At 38.1% G+C, this 20,122-nt stretch overlaps 5 protein-coding genes across 5 annotated transcripts in view; all 5 read right to left on the reverse strand.

The window, feature by feature from the left end:
* The window catches only part of BATDEDRAFT_23787 (uncharacterized protein), a gene marked incomplete at both ends in the record, with an annotated part of 2,754 nt that extends 2,586 nt beyond the window's left edge, over positions 1-168 (reverse strand). Inside the window, one exon of the mRNA XM_006677771.1 lies at positions 48-168. Within this exon, the coding sequence (XP_006677834.1) occupies positions 48-168 (121 nt within the window). The remainder of the gene's footprint in view (positions 1-47) is intronic.
* A 4,755-nt stretch (positions 169-4,923) lies between these two features.
* On the reverse strand, positions 4,924-7,288 carry BATDEDRAFT_36778 (uncharacterized protein). The gene is made up of 3 exons (XM_006677980.1): positions 7,172-7,288; positions 7,091-7,116; positions 4,924-6,997 (listed from the first exon to the last, which is right to left on the reverse strand). Exon 3 carries the CDS (start codon positions 6,967-6,969, stop codon positions 4,978-4,980), a length of 1,992 nt encoding a protein of 663 aa, XP_006678043.1. The 5' UTR covers positions 6,970-6,997; positions 7,091-7,116; positions 7,172-7,288; the 3' UTR covers positions 4,924-4,977.
* A 1,157-nt stretch (positions 7,289-8,445) lies between these two features.
* BATDEDRAFT_29749 (uncharacterized protein) lies at positions 8,446-8,655 on the reverse strand (the record flags this gene model as incomplete). Its single annotated transcript, XM_006677896.1, has 1 exon — positions 8,446-8,655. One exon carries the CDS (start codon positions 8,653-8,655, stop codon positions 8,446-8,448), a length of 210 nt encoding a protein of 69 aa, XP_006677959.1.
* A 367-nt stretch (positions 8,656-9,022) lies between these two features.
* Positions 9,023-11,804, reverse strand: BATDEDRAFT_23789 (uncharacterized protein; the record flags this gene model as incomplete). Its single annotated transcript, XM_006677772.1, has 6 exons — positions 9,023-9,777; positions 9,930-9,954; positions 10,091-10,317; positions 10,465-10,568; positions 10,985-11,065; positions 11,545-11,804. 6 exons carry the CDS (start codon positions 11,802-11,804, stop codon positions 9,023-9,025), a joined length of 1,452 nt encoding a protein of 483 aa, XP_006677835.1.
* A 4,694-nt stretch (positions 11,805-16,498) lies between these two features.
* BATDEDRAFT_34711 (uncharacterized protein) lies at positions 16,499-18,735 on the reverse strand (the record flags this gene model as incomplete). Its single annotated transcript, XM_006677922.1, has 1 exon — positions 16,499-18,735. One exon carries the CDS (start codon positions 18,730-18,732, stop codon positions 16,504-16,506), a length of 2,229 nt encoding a protein of 742 aa, XP_006677985.1. The 3' UTR covers positions 16,499-16,503.
* Positions 18,736-20,122: the final 1,387 nt, after the last annotated feature.

Consider the following 20,122-nt stretch of genomic DNA (forward strand, 5'->3'; position numbering starts at 1 on the left):
AGTGATGTGTGAGGTTTCTCCCTCTTGGATGATTCCCAAAAACAAACCTCGTTTGTTGTCAGCCTGCCATTCAGACTTGACTCTCTGTGTTGGTATGGCTTGAGTGCTGATTTGGTAATATTCATTCAACAGTTGTGTTGTTGCTGTCTTTGTTGTTTCAATATTCATTTGATGTTTTTTGACAAAAGAATGAAACTCGAACCAACCAAAATAATTGCAGTCAACAATCAAATTGGACAATATTCACCAATAATCTTTTAAACTCGTACAGTTTGTACAGTGTTGTCATGAAAGTCATGGTTTGACACATTTTCATCAAGTTACCAGTGAGTATCAACGAGTATCAATCAACAAAACTGGTCTCGTTGGTCGATATACTATTGATGCACTTGCATATGAAACTGTACGAGTTCAATCAATGTTTCTTGCACGATTGTCAAATGTTCAGATGAAGTCAATCTCATGGCAGGACACAAAATTTGACATTATCAAATAACAACCAATACTAAACAATTGGGTTACCACATGATGGCTCATTTGGAATGCAAGTTGAATCCATTAGTGGTCATTGATACCATCAAGTGTATTGGCAAATACACAATGGTTTGTAATGGTAAATTGATTTCAAACACATCACCGCTTATTTATCACTGGATACATATTTGAAAGTATCCAATATCACTTGATACTGAATGTCCAAGTGTCTGCTCAGAGTTGCTCACAATATTGACGATATTACAACAACATGATGATTCAAATTTGGAAAAAGTAATATTGGCTTGTTTAATCTTGAATTACTGAAATCAAATGGTTTACAATGATCCGATCATGTCAAATATAACCGATTGCAATTATTTTGGAATCATGTCAGATTATGACAATCTGTTCGAGTTGTTTGAGCCAATACAGTGTGATGGAGTGATGGAAATACTCGAAATACACACAATACAACTCTTGCAGCAGTGTATGAAACTATCAAGCATGACATGACATGGCATGAAGGGTGTAGATTAGACTTGATAACAATGTGTATGATTTGGACTTTTAAATTCGGAAATAGCAGCTCTGTTCCAACATCACATTGATTGTAAATGTCGATGTTGTTTAACCTTGTACAAACGACCATTTCACATGCAACTTTAGCCTGATATCGAGTATTTTCAAATGAATGCAAACTTGCAACACTCGCTTGACTCGTTTGGCTCGGATTCTGGTTGATATTTACGATATCGATGCAAAGTTACATTCCAGAATGAATGTGTATAATCTGATGTGGTCAATCGTTTGATTTCATTGTTATCAGTCATTGATACCAGTTATTGCATTGATTGCAAATAGTAGTCCAAGTAATCATGCATAAACAAACACCAGATAGTCACTGATAAACTGATGGTATCCAATGTATACATGACACATTGTATAGTTCCATTTAATTGCCAGCAATGTGTGATTGGATTACTCGAGTCATCAAGCAATTATCAAATAGTTTTCAAGAACAATCAAGTCATGTCCAATAAACTGTCTGATGTGCAGGTGTTTTGGCATTGGTCCGTTGGTCCATTAGTACGATTGTTGGTTGGCAATTCGGACTTGTAAATGACAATTGATTCTTGATTGTTGCATTGGTGTCCATATGTGTCCATATGTGACTCATTGTATACGGAACAGGACTGACAAGTGTGTCTGAATTGATGCCAGATGATACAGCCTATCCAACAAAAAGTAATACATTGATCGTGTCTGCGTGGAAATAAGCTTCATAACTTCCACTTCTGAATGTATGCGAATCAACTTTCAAACAACGGATACGTCCAATGACTCTTGCAAATGCATTGATAGAGTGTTGTTGAATAATTCGAGTGTTTACAAATCAGCATCACTGGAAATAGTTACTATTGTCCAGACAGTCAGTTGTTCAGACATTACAGTTGTAATACTATCCATGCCTCACCACAGTTGCAACGTTCAGATAGAAATGGCAAAATTAAAACAAGAGCATCCTTCAATATCAGTTTAGTCAAAACCTTGATACTTGTTTGTCTGTATCCCAATATATTTATCAACTCCATGTCATTCATCAGATAATATTGTATAGATTTTGGCAGTGATATCGACAAGATAATCTGTACTAGGTCCAGTCGTATCCATATCCACAACGCACTCGTCCAATCCAATCTTTTCATCAAGACTATGCAAGAAATTCAACTGCATATAGTTTGTAACAATTCCATACACCGAGTTCAAATGACTAATCTCTGCTGCAGCTTTACATCCAATCAAATACTGTGACATTTCCAGTCTCATATCATCCTTGCTTGCTTCAGTAATATAAACTCTTTCCGCGACGTAAAACATTCAAAGTGACCATGAACCTTTAAGAAATCACCATCCAATCTTTTTCCACTTGTATCTGAACGTTTCGGGTAAAAACAGACAAATGATGAGTGGAGCAATCGAATAAAGTCCGAGACACATTGCCTGATGTAACTGAACCAAAGCATGTTGTAGCAAACGACAAATAGTGTGAAATATTGAATTTGTTTTCTGGGATTGTTTTTGACGATTGATGTAACAACTAGTTTACAGCACAGGCTTGACCTGATTCCAACAAACATACATACAAGTGTTGAATCAGTGGGGGTTGACTTTGTTCTTTTCAAGTATTTGATCGAGTTGCTCTCATACTTTTTTGTTTAGAATGGGATATTTTAAAGTTCGATTCAGACAATGGCGACTCCAGTTGTGAGATATTTGATCCGACGTTGATTACAAGTTGCTGTAATTGTAATGAATAAATGATGATTTCCAGTATTTTGAACAAGAAATGGGCAGTATGGTTGTAAAGAAGGTCCTCGATCAGTCAGTCAAAGTGAGAGTTGGTCAGCACTGTAATAGCCAAGTCTTGATGATAACTCATTGTTTAATTTAAAGTCATCACATCTGTGCAGTCTTGTAGAAACTCTTGCGTTGTTTGACCCGAGTTTGATCCAGAGTTGTCATTTTTGTGGAATCGGTGTCGCAAAACGTAGCAAATCTATAGCTGATAATTCCAACTGCCATTCAAATTGAAATTCAGTTTTATAGTTTATATGAACAAGCAAATATCATTCGAATGAACCGTGTTGTATGGTGCTATTGATATACTAGTAGCATGCTTTTGATCGTACTCGATAGCATAAATACAATACAAGACTCTACCTGTTGAATGACAACTTGCTTGGATCCAGTAAAACGACACTCTAGTTGTTTACTGTAATACTCTGTCACTGTAGTTAGTGTGTTCAGTATATGCGACACTAACTCAGTGTGACTACAAATACTGGATCCAGTCTGTTGACAGATTTTAATCCAGGTGATCTAGATGATGTATATGTAGTTGATTCTAGTCCAACTCTAGTTCAATTCTAGTTCAATTCTAGTGAATGGAATGTTTTAATCACAAGTTACACAGCAAATGGTCATGATGCCAACATAACAAGTTTAGTGTTCAACTTGACAGTGACTGAACCTATTGTTCATTATGAATTGACAACTCGGCGAGTGAAAACCTTGCCGATTAGAGCATGAATACCGGAAACCAACAACAATCCAGTCCGATTCACAAGACTCGACTTGAGATTGAACATCAAAAACACTTGGGTTGCGACAAATATGGTTTGGAAACATCAGTTTTACAAAACTGGATTCAAGCAACACTACTTGGATGTTGTTCAGTCTGGTATAACTTGACCATATGATGCATCTCGGATCAGCTGGTAATGCAGTGGTTTGATTCGGTTCGTTCTACAATGTTGTATTTCAATGATTGTCACAATCTGAGCATGGTGCAGTTGCTCAAGATTCTGGTGCTGAACAATAAACTCTTGAACCAGACCCGACACATTGTTGCAGCTCAAAGTGGACCATCAACAGTCTCGAGTAGGATATGCTACAATCCAGCGTGTATTGCATGATGGTTTACTTATTTATCTTGCATTCAATCTCATCCATTCAATAACATCATTCATTACCAATACAATGACACGACACGACATGGCATGCTTGAATTGATTATATTGCACTAATCACTACTATACACTGAATTGATCTACCGGACCCATCAAAACCCATATATTTGTGATTGATCAACATTACGATATTCAAAATGTACTGTTAAAAACAGCTGTTTTTGTGCAACAGCAACCAATACAACTAGGTTTACTCATCATGTTCAACATCACTGTTTGTGTTTTTGTCGTCCGATTTACAGCTACCAGCAGTGTGTGATACAATGATGATCCCAATATACTTGTAGCAACGTGAACAATAGTGCTGTTTTTGTTCCATATCAAGCGTGTTGTGCATTTTGAATGTAGCGGTATTCATGTTGGAAATCAAAGACTATTGTGAAACTAGAGACTCGGCAGGTGTAGTAACAAAGCTGGTTATTTATTACAAAGGTATGCATTGATCCATTTATAGCTGATATGATGTACGTCATTGCGCACATCATCCAACTTTGTGTCGTACATTGCAATGGTTCCATAATGCAATGTTCTCAATATACACTACTTGAAACACCAGAACTGTCAATTATAACAGTGTAGACAAGGCACCAAATGATACCAGTTTTGTTGGCCAATAATTACTATTAGATTTGTCCAAGCTTGTCAAAAACAGCAATCTACCAAAAATAGGTCATTATGGACAAAAGTCTCGAGGTGCAACAGTGGATAGTCTGTAGTTTGAATGATGGATAGTTTTGTGCAATATTCATACTCGATAGCACAATGAACACAATGAACACAATGAACACGATTGGATTGTTGTATATCTTGCCCATAATTGTAACAATATCCTTGAAACTGGATAGATTGTTAAATGATTGTGTAATCATTACTGATATTTATCCAAAAACAACTTGCTCAATTCGATCGAGTTATTATAGATTTGTACAAATTAATAAATATATTTATTGGGAGGAAATATCAATGCTCATTAAATAATAACCCTGTCATTGATCTCAAAGAAAATAACAACTCCATCCATATCAGGCTGGTCGCACGGAAGACCCTTGATTGGTTCAAGCAAAGTCTTGGGCTTTGAAGCGTCAATCTTGTAGTAAGCCTTTTTTAGAACATGGCTTCTTTGGAATTGAATTTCAAACGATGGAGCTGGAGGATTAAAGTACGAATCTTGAAGTTTTCGTGTAAAAACTAGTTCCACCTTTGCTGCTTCAGGAATCCTACCAATGATATTCACCATTGTTTCAAGGCTGATTACACCTTTGTGATCTTTGGATTCTCCAAAAAGTCCACAGGAAGTCTTCAAATCAATACTTTCCGAGTTTCGAGCTCTTGATAACCAATTAAAGTTTGAACCAGGTATTTGAACAAAATCGGGCCACTTTTGGTTTGGCGGTGAAAGAAAAGGTACAGTAAATTTTATGCCATCGAGCCTGTTCAGATCGAGTATAGAGACGTCTTCGGAATCAGGTTTATCAATCTGAAGCTGGTATACCAAATTCAACAGAAACGGTTTTAGACCAATTCCCTTGACGCCATTAGAATGTGAGGCCAAACAGACTGTCGAACATAGCAAAGACTCGAGAAACATTCCATCATTGCTATCCTGTGCAGCATTCGAAAAGTATAGAATATGGCTGCGATAATCCGGATTACTCTTGGCTTTCATCAAAAAATGTGCATATGGCACCTGCTTGCCATCCCCTGCATAACAGGCGGAAAATCCCTTTCCACCCATCAACAGCAGGTAAAGCAAAATGTCATTCTTTAGCTCTGGAAACACCGAAGACGGTTCCCAAGAAGCAGAATGGTCTTGAATACATCCATCATTCATCAATATAAAGTTTTTTTTTCCATCTAGCTGGGCAAAGTGTGAGTGAATCAATGGAGTCGATTGGTTTTTCAGATTGGTCGATTGGCTTTCCAAATCGGTCAGTTGACAGTGAGCGTTATGAAACAGCCGAACCTGTCCAAGTTGTCCGTAAAGATTTCCAAATATCTTTTTGACTGATTTCAGTTTAATAAACGCTGCTTTCATCAATTCGTCAAAATCTGAAGCATTGTTTGCGATTTCTTCTGCGACAAGCTGCGCAAAAAGTGGCCTTGAGTTGAGTATGATAGATTTGAGATATCTTGGTAGTGTTTGTGGCAATCCTGTTAGTTCTAGTTTTACTGCTGGAAATTCCCCAAACACATGACACCACGGCATTGGAACATCACTTCGACTGCTTCCTCCAATGCTGAGTTGCAGTTTGGCTGCTCTGGAATCTGTTCCCATCATAACGAGTCCCAGACCCAATGAGCGGAAGCAATTTCGCACAAATCGCACTTTTTTTAAGGACTGGTCTGAAATAGCAATACACTCGTCCAGAATAAACACTGGTCTGTGTTGATGGATTCCTTTGGAAGTCATCAGCTCTTGGACATCTTTGCCAGTCTTTGGGCCAATACTGACTGTGGGTGACTGAATTCTGTTGGATAGCAGTTCAAAAATAAATCCATACATATATAGACTTTCTTTGAACAGCGAACCACAGCTTGGAGATGAAGTTTCAGAAGTGTACATGTGCTCATCTTCTACATAACATTTGCTGAACAACTTTGAAATGTTTTCAAAGTTGCGGTAGATTCTTTGTGATGTCGAACCGGGAGGATCGAACAGGAGATAATGCACTCTCCTCCGATCACCAATATTGGCTTTGATATTAAAGCCCATCTGACTCTTTCCTGAGCCAGATGAGCCCTCGAGAAATGCAAAAGGTAAATTTTTGAAGCTTGACCCCGAAAATTCTCCAGCTGTGACTGCAAGGATAATTTTTACAATTTTCACGACACAGTCGTCATCTTTTAAAGAATCGGCAATGTGATGATACTTTAAAAGTGACACAGTGGTTTCGGTATCTGCAGTTTCTTCGAATGTTCCTGAAACCATTCCGGTATTCGAACCTACTGGAGCTCCTGACATTGAACTAGCGACGCCTTGCCCGGTACCACTGCGTGATTTAATGATGAGTGGACTGGACCCAACAGTCCCATTTGTTCCGAGAGCAGCAATGGGGTCCCAGGAGTTGTAGTTGGTCTCCACCCCATTCACCACATAATGAATGGTGAGGTGTGCTAAGGAAATCCCGTCAAGGAGGGGAGTGGTGGCAGCCTTGTAAGCAGCGACCAAGTCAGAAATATTAGGCTCTTCTCCTTCAGGGACAGGCAACTTTTGAGTAAATAATGATACCGGAGTGTTTTCAAGGTATTTCACATAAAGCCTGGTCATTTTGGAGTTTATGAAGGAAAGGAATGGAATAAAGTGGAGTAGAATGAAGTGAGTAGAGTAAATAAGAATGTAATGGAATGGAATGAAATGAAGAAAGGAAAAAATTGGACTTTAAATCCAAAATTTAATTGTTTGAAACAATGTGAAACAAATTCACATGCTTTGAATATTAAACATTTTTGTGTGAAATTAAAACTGTCAAATTGTATTAATTTGTCATGTATTCAAATTCACACATTTTGAATAGTGTTTAAACATTTGTCATGTGTTTATTTGTATTGTTCAATCGAGTGTCAATTCAACTCAATTGATTACGTCATTCATATAATGACTCGAGTCTTTTATTCAACATTTTAATATTCAATTATTGTTAATCAGTCAATTGTTGGATTAGTAAATATGTTACAAAACATTCATTTACATGCTGAATCTGACAAGTGGATAATGATTGTTCCAATCAACACATGGATTGAACTGACTGCAATATTGTCATTGATTGCAGCCACTGTTGACCAATACATTGTAATACATTGACAGTCTCGACATCAACATTGTCATTCATGTCAAGTTGTGTGTAGTTGCTAATATTACACCTTGACAATACTGTTGCTCTTGGACGTATGACAACACATTAATGTAGTATAGTTTTGGAGGAATATCACAAAAGTAAAAGATGAGAATGAAGGAATGAACCAATGAGTTAATTGTGTTGTTTATTGATAAAAGAAAACATTGATCATTTTATAAAGATGTAAATAACGGCTATGCGTATCCGTGAATTAGACGTCATAGCTGAGAAAGTCTCTTGTTATTGCACAAGTGATGGCTGCGATAGACATCGCCTCAAACATATATGCGTCGCGTATGAGTCTCTGAAATATCTCGTTATTTATGATATTTTCACATTACCAATGTTTAACAATTCTGGCACAGTAATGCGGACTCGTGCACCGAGTTGAGTTGTCCAGCAATCGATTTTGGAAATGTGTTTGATGTGATGGTTTGAGATGGATGCCAAATGACCACGAATGTTACCAATTGTCATGACAGTTGATTGTTGATTCAAAACGTTGTTTGTTTGGTATTAATGGTTAGAGTGTCACTCATTGACCTGTCAGATCAGCAAGTGTTATTTTGGTGAGTTTCGTGTTTATTGTAGTCACATCAACATCAGCAGATTGAACTACGGATTTGCTTGACAGAGTTGCAGATCCAGTTGGATTGATAGACGAGCAACTGTGCAAACAACTGTGCGAGTTGCAGGATGTTTGAGATCCAACAAAACACTGCTTGCACACAAGTTCGCGAATGCAGATTGTCAGACTTGACCATCAACTCGCAGTATAAATTGTGTGTACGACAGTTTACACGCTTACCCATCAACAATAAACCCACATAATCAGCAAATCATCAACGAACAGCCAGTTCAGTGGTCGGGTTGATGGTTTTTGTTGGAGTTTCTGGATCAAACTTGACCTGATTTGTACCGAGTTGGGTCATGACTACAAGTTTGACAGCAATAGATTGATCTACTAATAATCTGATCGTGCTGCTGATTGTATGGATGTTGGTAATCCGTTGCAGATTGATACGGAATGTGACCAGAATACCACAAAGTTTATTGAGTGTGCACATTGAATTCGATGCAAAACGCAATAAGCAAATGCGAGTTGCAGCATTCATTCAAGGTTTGACACCAGTCGATACAGCATTGACCGCAATGGTATTTATGTCAACAATTGCACGACTACGGAATAAGTTGATTGTTGCTTGGCATTCCGTATCGACAGTCTGCGTGTGTGTGCAACGTGCTGTTGTCGCATATGAACAACTTGGATTGACTTTGTGGACAAAACACAGTCACTGTTGCGGTGGTATTCACAGTCGTGGAAATGGTTTCGAATACCGCAACTGGTATAACAACTGCATGTGTTGGTGAGCAATCAGAGTCCAGTTTGACCAAGATCTGTCCCAGTAATGATCGAATGACATTGTCGTGTTTGGTCATCATGACAACAATGTCATTGGTTTGGCTCTGCAACTGACCAAATGCGCTAGTCACAGCGATCAGATCAGTTTTCAAGGATACAACTTGCATGGTGAGGTATTTGACTGTTTGTCGCATTTCGTCCATCAATGTGAAAAAGTCAACGTTTCCAATCGAGTTCATATTACCTCGAATTGCCCTGCCAGTAGTTTGGATTGGACTGATACCACGCAAATTGTTGGTCTGCGTGTACACTGACAAATCGCTGTTGATCAATCGCATGCACACAGATCCAACTACATATACCAGTCGAGTTGCATCAGACGCAGATGCACTGTCTGGATCAATCGAGAACACCTCACATTTGTCACGGATGCATTGGGTGGTCGAGGAAACGGTACTGGTTGATTGATGCGGTGATCTTGCCATGTTTTCAGCAATCATGAGTTTGGTCCAGTCACCACTGCAGAGACTGCAAACACTGAACAGGATCTGGTTGAGTACCGTGATTGGGTCTTATTTTTGACTGTAATGGATGTTTTGTTATCAATGATTGTTGAACCAGAAACTTGTAACTCGCGCACATACTCACAGAGACTGATAGAATCACTCAGTGATGACATGGGCTGTCACATTCTCAATCTATCAACCTCACCGGGAAGCTTACTGCTTGTGTACATCATCTGGTCAGCCTGTCAAATATAAATAGTTGACACATACCAATAAATAAAACATTAGTCAATCATAACTATACAGTTGTATCAATCCAGCACAGCTTGTGTAATTTCAAGGCTAAACCCAAGATTTATACTAATACAACCAACTTACTTTATACCGAGTTTCAAAAGGCGGTTTGTCACACGCCAAAACCCGTTTAGCATAGCTGTATGACAGCATAGATGCTTGAGCATCGGTATAATGCTCAACGGATCCTGATGAATGGCTAGCCACTGCTGAATCTGGTGCAATGGACTCTGCAGTATATATGGTTGATACTGTAGAGTCGCATTGCTTTCCAGACTGCAGTATCATAGCTGCCTCAATCAGGGACGAGACTATAATGTAAATGTTTTAAAACAATCAATCCTACAGTCAATATAATCAGTATAGTTACCATCAACACACTACAGCCTAAACAATCCACAATACATGCATTCACATCCAAAACTCGTGAGAAGTTGATACAAAAATCACACACTTACTTGGTGAAGCAGGGATTCTTGGATCATTGATTGTACTGATTGTACTGATTGCACTGATTGGGCTGGATGTATACACATCAGTGTATATGTTTTCCTGATTTGAACTAGTCAATCACAACATTACAAAATTATGCACAAACAACAGTAAAAGTTTAAAGTAGCATTCAACCCATTGTCCCATAAATCAAATTAGGCATCAACCAATTCAATCCCAAATAATAATCAACCAGCACAGCATACCAACCAACACAAATCACAATTGATACACATCGAATGACGTTCAATGACATTAGATAGCATCAAAAACAGTCAAAATCATTACCATCAAAGTCGCGTAGTCGGAGTCGAATCAACAAAATTAAATTCGGCAACGTTTCGAGTCCATCCCAAAATACCGTAAATGCAATCATCAAATCGTAAATAATACACATGCAAGTAAACAGTCATGTTAGCAATGTGTTGTGTAACCAAACTACAATATTCAGATGCACAACTATAATACAAATACTGTACTGCATACCTTTCTGGATTCATGCTTGCTTCGGCAAGGTGTGGTGCATTTTCACAAGCATTGGTTGGTTGGGGAATAGTGTTTTGCACACTACGGCAAGACTGTTTTGGATAATCAGCCGATAAGATGTTGAGACGGGACCACAGTGAATTCATTATTGGTGTTGTAGGGTGTCAGGAAATGAAGATGGAAAACGAGTTGATCTCGAAACTTGATAACAATAATATGGGTAGCAGTTGTAATAGTTGCAATAGTTGCTGCAAACTAATACGTTCAAACAAGTAGTGTGTATGACTGTTTAACAAAATACACAAGGGAAACAATCAGATCTGAGATTTGGATCAATAAGTGGATGGACAAGCGAGTTTTGGATCAATAGGTAGATGGACAAGTAAGATCTTGATCAACAACTAATAATGGTGTCGGATCTGGACAAACGATGCACTATTTAACTGAAACAATTGACATGCGAATCCCCGACAAGCCAAACTCTCAGCACGTAATAATCAAATACATTGCAAAAACGTCCCGTAATAATCAAACTATCATCAATTAATTCGCTATTTTACCTTGAATCCCAGACTCCGCACGCATCGACCTCGTGGAATCGAGTAACACAAACTAGCTGCATTAATGCATCAACACATAATACTTTGAGTTGATTGGACCATATCATCATCATCCCTCCGACTCTGACGGATCGGGGATCTATGTGCCAGCTTGAAGTGTGTGGGGTGGCTGGGTAGTGCGGTGAACGTTCCCAATAGTCAATCCATGTACGATGGACAATGCGTAATGCTGTGCTGCTGACAACTCCTGCAGCGGTCATGGCTGATGATATTATATTCGTTTGTACTGCAGTTGATACTGCACAACCATCTCATACAACTATGCCAACCGTATGCTGTAATGTGGTCATGTATTGTGTTTGACTGTCTGACTGTATATGTGATAGGCAGATCTACTCGATTGAATAGTGACCAAGATCTACTCGATTGAATAGTAACCAAACGCACTGCATGTTCATACTTGTAGACGTCTAGTACGACTGTAGTGGTTGATGGTTGTGTATGACTGTAGTGACGAGTCTGTTCACACGATTATTGCATGATACTCCAACTGCATCGAATACAAACTGCTCAAGTAGTCTTGAACGCAGTGACACCCGGTTCAGCTAGTTTACATGAGCAAGTATATCCACACATCTTCCGTATAATCTGTGCAACACATTGATGGTATACACAGATCCAGTCAGTCAATCTACACAAATCTGCACATTTTTACGCGTCTGAACTGCAACTCTTCACTACTACCTAAAATACATTGGTAATGCATACCAGACAAACAAGGTTTCATGCATTGCTAAAATCAAAATAGTACTACTGGATCTAATCAATACACTAGGTTAGTAAATACAACCCACGTAAATGTCTGTTTGGTATTCATTGCATGGATCAAATATACTGAAAATACAAATGTCTGTTATTCTGTTTGACTGGAAAATCAAGCACGCTAATATCAAAATACTCTCTTCATCTGATATACCCATAGCATATATGTCATCAACTCAACACTGGTGATATTATGACATTGGTAGAAACCTGTCCTTTCAACTTACTGCTGATGGATTATCAAATCATTGAATTTTGAACAAATCGTTGGATTTGGTTCAATAGCAAGTCATAGTATACGAGCAACCGATGTGTGCATTGTCGACAGTTGAATTGGATATGGAAACGGACCTAGTCACTGTTTTTCTGATAGCTTTGAAAGGCTGGCAACATCAACACTCACCACTGACCAACCTCATGTGCTCCAACTCACTATAAAATGTAGATCTACATATCAAAGAGTATAGTCGACCATGCTTCATTCCAAATACACAACAGTTCAAAGTAGTTTGATGATAGCCAAGTAAAATACAACCCCATATGAACAAGACAGCTTTGTTGGACAGTTACCATTGCCAAGATGATGCAAGACCATAATATTGCCATTTACATTTCTTTAGCCACAACTTGCTGAATTTGGCAACTCGTGCAACCCGCGCAATTTCAAAATCAGATCATTGGATTAAATTGGATTGGATTAAATTAAATCGGATTGGATTAAATTGGATTCAACCCAGTATTGGCTTGTTGGGTAGGCTGTTGGATCATTAAAATGTAACTTGACAGTCTCAGAATTCAGTATTGGCCAATTCATACAAATCTGCTCATCATTTACCCAAACAAGTCGATACTAATGATTTTAGATTCATCATGGTCGCAGGCTATTCATAATGCATCACACGTGAAGTTCCATAAATTGATTTCAAAGCTAGTTTAGATGCATCAACCCATTTTAAACATTAATCAATGTCATTTCAAACATATCCTAAAATGAATGGTGCTGATGCAGAGCCATGTCACAGTTGAATGTGCTCCTACCATACCATTTCCTGTAAAACAAGTGTCTGTGTATAGACATGATCAGTGGCCATGTATTACACCCATTCCAGCATCAACTATTGAGTCATTGACACCATTGACACGATTATCTAGCACCACATCATTGTAAACATATTGTGCAGTACCTAGTCGTACACATGAAACATCAAATGCAATCCCCAATTCACTCTGACATACTCGTATTCAAAGTTGGCAGCAAACAAGTCATTACATACATATTGTCAAACAGCAAATACCTTGGTTTGGATCGTCGAGGGCACTACATTATCGCGACATCAGTGACACCAGTGACATCAGTGACTTGAACCAGATCTCATCCAGCGCGTCGATGGATGCATTTGGTATTGATGGTATGGAGGTGTTTGAATCTGGCGATGATTTATCAACTCAACCCATACATTATTCGTTGCGCTAATGTTATGACGTATCCAGCTAGGACATGCATAGTGTGTCAAACGAGATCAATGTTCCGTATGGGGATCCGAGTCAACGTTTTCCACCCATGACCAGTTCAAAGATCTGGATGGTTCAACATACACTAACATGGAGTGTCGAGTTTGGACAATATGTAGACTCAAGTACGATCGGAGCTGCGTTGACGTGACAAGGTAGACAATCTGATGAATGATGGAATGTATAATATCGAGGTTTCACAAATCCAAAATTGGAGAGATGGTGAAACACGTTTGATTGTATCACTCGGATGCCATGTTTAGTATTCAACATGAGATTTTGACTAAACTGCGCTCAGATGTAGCACGTTCAAACCAGCACTTGCATTCAGCACAACAATTCAATACTATGCAACGTATTCAACACAGATCGGTATGATCAAGAGCATGTCAGTGATGAATGAGTGAACGCTAGTGATGAATGCCAACGTGTATCAACTTACAACCATGATGTGGCATCACAATAACTCGACAGTGCGTATCCCAGACACTACTGGACAAAATGCATTGAAAACACCCCAAATATTGCAATCTACCTACACAGCGTTGGTGGATTATCTGTCACTGAATTTGGAGCATAAACTGGCAACTATACATGCAAATATGCATAGACTCTGATAGTCCTGCAACCAAGTTCCAGATGCCAATTCAAATATGTACTTGGATAGTCAGGGTTTGTAACACGATCATTTATTCAAATCGCATATATACACACATGTTATTGTTGAATGGCAGCAATATATAATGTCTCACAATAACGGGATATTGCTGGCATTGGATACCGTACCACAGTCGCTGTCTCGTGTGGTCAAACCGTGTGTAAGCTCCATGTATATATCATCACATAGATTGAATACAAACCATGATAATCTGGAATTACAAACTGTTTCACTCAACTCGATCCGACTCGGGTTGACTCGAATTCAAAAGCCATTTGATTATTGCATGACATTAAATCAATTGCAATGGAGGCTGCAACGTATGGATCAATCACGTCACCAACAGAAACACCAAACGCAAATCAAATGGCCAAACAATGATACAATATATACAGATATTCATAATGTGAATAAGCAAACATCGTGTAGTAACAAATTATGGACTGAATATATATAGTAACAAAACTGGTTGTTTATGCGATAAAATATATCATTGATCATATTATAGTCGATATGGTGTATGTCGTTTTACATCATATAGCTTTTATACTAATGATAATGGTTGTCACAATGGTGTCAGCACTATGCTTGAAACACTAGAACTCTCAATCCCAACAGTATTGTGCTGTCTGACTGCATTTATGGTGTCAATCAGTAATGTATTTGTATTGATCATGGCTTGTGTGCAGTGATCTGGCAGTATCGTGATGTATGGTATCATGATCAATGTAAAACCATTACTTGATCAAACACGGCAATTGTGACTGATTACAATCTAGAATTGGATGTGGAATACAATCACAATCACAATTGACAGGATATTGTGTACAATAGCCATTATTGGTAGTTCAATCAGGATATTCCAACAAGAACAACCAATTGTTGCATAGTTGTCAATATGTGAATAGACTGTATTTGAATTTGTATGATAGCAAGTCATTGAATAACCTGATTTATATACAGATTGACCAATAAAGGACAAATGGGATCAATTTAAACTGCACAAAATATGACCAACCAAACAATCAGCCAAATATTTGGTATACAGTGACAGTATATGTTGTAGTAATGGATTGTATATGTGATGATAACTATCCATAATCAAGGTAATGGTCTGACACTATCTGATTACTGGATACATGACCGCAGTTGGGAATATCAACGTAGCATACTATCGAGGTTGATCATACACCAACAGCGATGTTTGTTATTGATCGACTATATGGTGTATTTGGCGTTTTCTGAATATCCATTTGAAAGTGCTGATTGTCACCCTTGAAGCTGCCGTCGTTATAAAATAACAGTCATGTATCAGATTCAAAACACTTTCATCAAACTGATCGATGCAATGCATTGCAACATTGACAAGCTATGCGATCGTGTGTCTAATTATTTTGTGATCCAATAGTGCCAATATCCAATGACTTACAATTCTGATTGTGGTGGAATGATTGACTCTACATGTTGAACCCTTTCCATTGTCCTGGTGTTTGGAATGACGATCGGTCATCATGTGTTGTCGTTTAATCCAGACTATTGGCTGGTTATTACTTTGAACATGTCAGAATTGACAGATGTTACACTGGTAGCATCTACTTTTGCCTGTAAAAATACAAATCACTTGTTGCGGAACATGTTTGGATCTTGGCAACTATGTCTGTTGTTGAATGGAGTGAATGCATTCATGCATCTGTCTTGTTATCGTCAGTATTTCCAAGTTTAGCATCAATTCAGTTTTGTGCAAACCCATCAATATACACAAATGGAGTTGTGTATGCAATGCAATGCAAGAATATTTATAATGACGACTGGATTCCTATGTTTTGGAACAATTTCTATTTGCAATTACGAATCATGATGATAAAATTGATCATTGAGCTCATATTCAAGGTTCCGTGTTTGGTGTTGGTTGCATATGACTAATCAAAGTTATTTTTGATTTTGAAAATCCAATCTGTATATCAATTTCATCTTGAAACTTTATTGAAGTTATTTCTAATTAAATTCAAAAAATCCCAAACACCGTTGCCAATTTTGTCAAAAAATTGAGGCGAGTTTTGACTATTGATGATTCTCATATTTTGAGCATCAACGGGGTTCTTTTCAGCAGTATGAATAACCAGAGTCTGTTGCAATGAGTAGCCTGATTCGTGTAGTTCCGACAAAGTGCTAAGAAGGTAGGTTCGTTCTTCTTCAAACCCTTTCAACACTTCAAGTTTTTTCGACACTCCACCGCCATTACGTTTGCAATAAAAGCGTTCAGGATCTGTAGTATTGTAAGCGTTTGCAGCTTCTTGTTTTGACATTCTCTTGACAAATTTGATTTGAACAATGTATACAGTCTTTGTATTGGCACACTTGTAGATGATATCTGGCCCACACATATGATCGGGAAAGTATACTTGACTTGAATCACCAAATAGTAAATAGCTGGATGCAGAAGCTCGGGATGCCTTGATACTATTGGCAGCATCAGGACCAGAATGGTTGGCTACTAAAGCAAACGCAACTAAGTATTCCATCAAATAGCCAACCATTTGAGGGTTAAAAGAGGAGCCAATTCTTTGGTATAAACTTTTGACAGTGTGTGCAAAGGGGAAAAAGTAGCGAAGACACTCGATTACGGCCAACTCTTGAATTTCAATGGAAGGGTTAGCTTTAGCAATATCTCGACCAAAGCCCAAACCGTAACGTATTGCATCAGCACCGTCATTTCCAGTTACATTAAGTTGCATTTTTCCCTTCCAGATGGCATCAAGAAATGCGTCGCGAATGATTCTCGACAGGGTATCACCATCAATGACTCTGTCAAATGAACGAATGTTTTTATCAAGGTCATCTTTCAAGAATCTAAGCGGGAAAATCTGGCCATCAACATCGGATATTCCAGTGATAAATTTGCTAATTGCAGTGTCAATATCATTTGATTTCATATATGCATCCAGAATATACGATACGAAACGTGGTCTTCCATGACATAATTCAAAGTCTGAAATTCTTGATACAATAGCATCCAGTTGATCGACTTGATGGTCTTGTAAAAATTGTCTAGCATACTGTTCGACCTCGAGCTTTTTCAGAGGATGGAATTTTGATATAACTACATAATCTGTGACTTGACCATCCTTCATAACACTGGACTCCATTAGCTCTTTGATAGATTCAAAGTTAATACCGGTACCAGACAGTAGGAAATGAGGAAATATTCCCATCATTTTGGAATGGTATACAAATGGAGAGAAGAAAGGACGCAGGTTTTTACTCTCTGGCAGGTAATGTAAACAACGACCTTCTGCAAGAGCCTGGATTTCATCAATGGCAGTAAAAGGAAATGGGTTTATAATAGCAGTTGGGGAAAGTCCAGGATCTTTTACAAGGGTCGTAAAAAGATATTCAAACAAGTCAACTCCAAAGAATGCGATAGGATGGAGTTGAGCCAGAAGAATTTGCCAAGGTTCCTTGAATCCCTTGCTTATCAAGTAGTTGCAAACAGAAACCCGAACGAAATACAACAGTTGGATAGCATGCTTAGTGAGTTCAGGTTTACTGTCGCAATACACACGGCATTCATACATGTCTTTAGAACCAAAGTCATCTTGAGAGCTCTTGGAAGTGAAGTAGTACCCAAAGTTTGAATAAAGCAACTCTAGAAGCATCCTTGTTTTTCCTGCACCAGAAACAGCAAGAAACAGTTTGACATTATTGACATCGTCAATCGCATAGCTAGTGCTCCTCCTATCAAGACGATGCTCCAAGCAATTGTCGTTAAATACGGCGTTATTTGGAAACCTTGTGACATTGACAATCCTTTCCAGATGATGTATCAAATACTTGAAAGCGTCATTTGGGGTTTGCAATTTCAAATTATTGGCGTCGATGAATTCTTGGTCACTTTTACTCCGTACAAAATTACTCTTGGCCTTGATTATCAGTGGATGGTCGTAGGAACTAACTGGTTCCTGAATGGAGGTCAACAGAGTATTCCCGGAAATGGCTGGACCATCCACCACAAAATGGATGGTGAGCTCGTCAAGGTCTATAGCACCAAGTTTTGATGGAAGTGCTTGTTTGACTGCTGCAATTAGTTTCGATACATTGTTGAGTGGTCTTTTTCTCTCTAGTTCTCCATCAAAGTGGGTTTCGATTTCCACTGACTGATTGTCAAGATATTTGATGTAGAACTGCTTGTTCTTCATTAGAGTTTATAAAAGAATATAGAATATAAAATAGAATAGAATAAAATGAAACAATGAAATGACAAAAAAAGATCAAAACGTGAATTTGTCTCACATTCAAAACTCAATATCACGTGAACAATGTGAGACAAATTCACACTTTGAATAGTGTTTAAAATTTTGTCATGTGTTTATTTGTATTGTTCAATCGAGTGTCAATTCACGTACATTGATTACGTCATTAGTTCAATGACTCGAGTCTTTTACTCATTCATATAATGACTCGAGTCTTTTACTCAACATTTTAATATTCAATTATTGTTAATCAGTCAATTGTTGGATTGGTAAATGTGTTACAAAACATTCATTTACATGCTGAATCTGACAAGTGGATAATGATTGTTCCAATCAACAATTGGATTGAATTGACTGCAATATTGTCATTGATTACAGTCACTGTTGACCAATACATTGTAATACATTGACAGTTTTGACATCAACATTGTCATTCATGTCAAGTTGTGTGTAGTTGCCAACATCACACCTTGACAATACTGTTGCTCTTGGACGTATGACAACATATTAATGTAGTATAGTTTTGGAGGAATATCACAAAAGTAAAAGATGAGAATGAAGGAATGAACCAATGAGTTAATTGTGTTGTTTATTGATAAAAGAAAACATTGATCATTTTATAAGAATGTGGATAACGGTTATGCGTATCCGTGAATTAGACGTCATAGCTGAGAAAGTCTCTTGTTATTGCACAAGTGATGGCTGCGATAGACATCGCCTCAAACATATATGCGTCGCGTATGAGTCTGAAATATCTCGTTATTTATGATATTTCACATTACCAATGTTTAACAACTCTGATACAGTAATACGGACTCGTGCACCGAGTTGAGTTGTCCAGCAATCGATTTTGGAAATGTGTTTGATGTGATGGTTTGAAATGGATGCCAAATGACCACGAATGTTACCAATTGTCATGACAGTTGATTGTTGATTCAAAACGTTGTTTGTTTGGTATTAATGGTTAGAGTGTCACTCATTGACCTGTCAGATCAGCAAGTGTTATTTTGGTGAGTTTCGTGTTTATTGTAGTCACATCAACATCAGCAGGTTGGACTACGGATTTGCTTGACAGAGTTGCAGATCCAGTTGGATTGATAGACGAGCAACTGTGCAAATAACTGTGCGAGTTGCAGGATGTTTGAGATCCAACAAAACACTGTTTGCACACAAGTTCATGAATGCAGATTGTCAGACTTGACCACCAACTCGCAGTATAAATTGCGTGTACGACAGTTTACACGCTTACCCATCAACAATAAACCCACATAACCAGCAAACCGTCAACGAGCAGCCAGTTCAATGGTCGGGTTGATGGTTTTTGTTGGAGTTTCTG

This window comes from Batrachochytrium dendrobatidis (genome assembly GCF_000203795.2).
Source record: "Batrachochytrium dendrobatidis JAM81 unplaced genomic scaffold BATDEscaffold_4, whole genome shotgun sequence".
In the NCBI taxonomy this organism is placed as follows: Eukaryota; Fungi; Chytridiomycota; class Chytridiomycetes; order Rhizophydiales; genus Batrachochytrium; species Batrachochytrium dendrobatidis.

Coding starts and splice junctions, on each gene's coding strand:
- BATDEDRAFT_36778 (XM_006677980.1), bottom strand. CDS start 6,969: ATGTCAGGAGCTCCAGTAGGTTCGAATACCGGAATGGTTTCAGGAACA.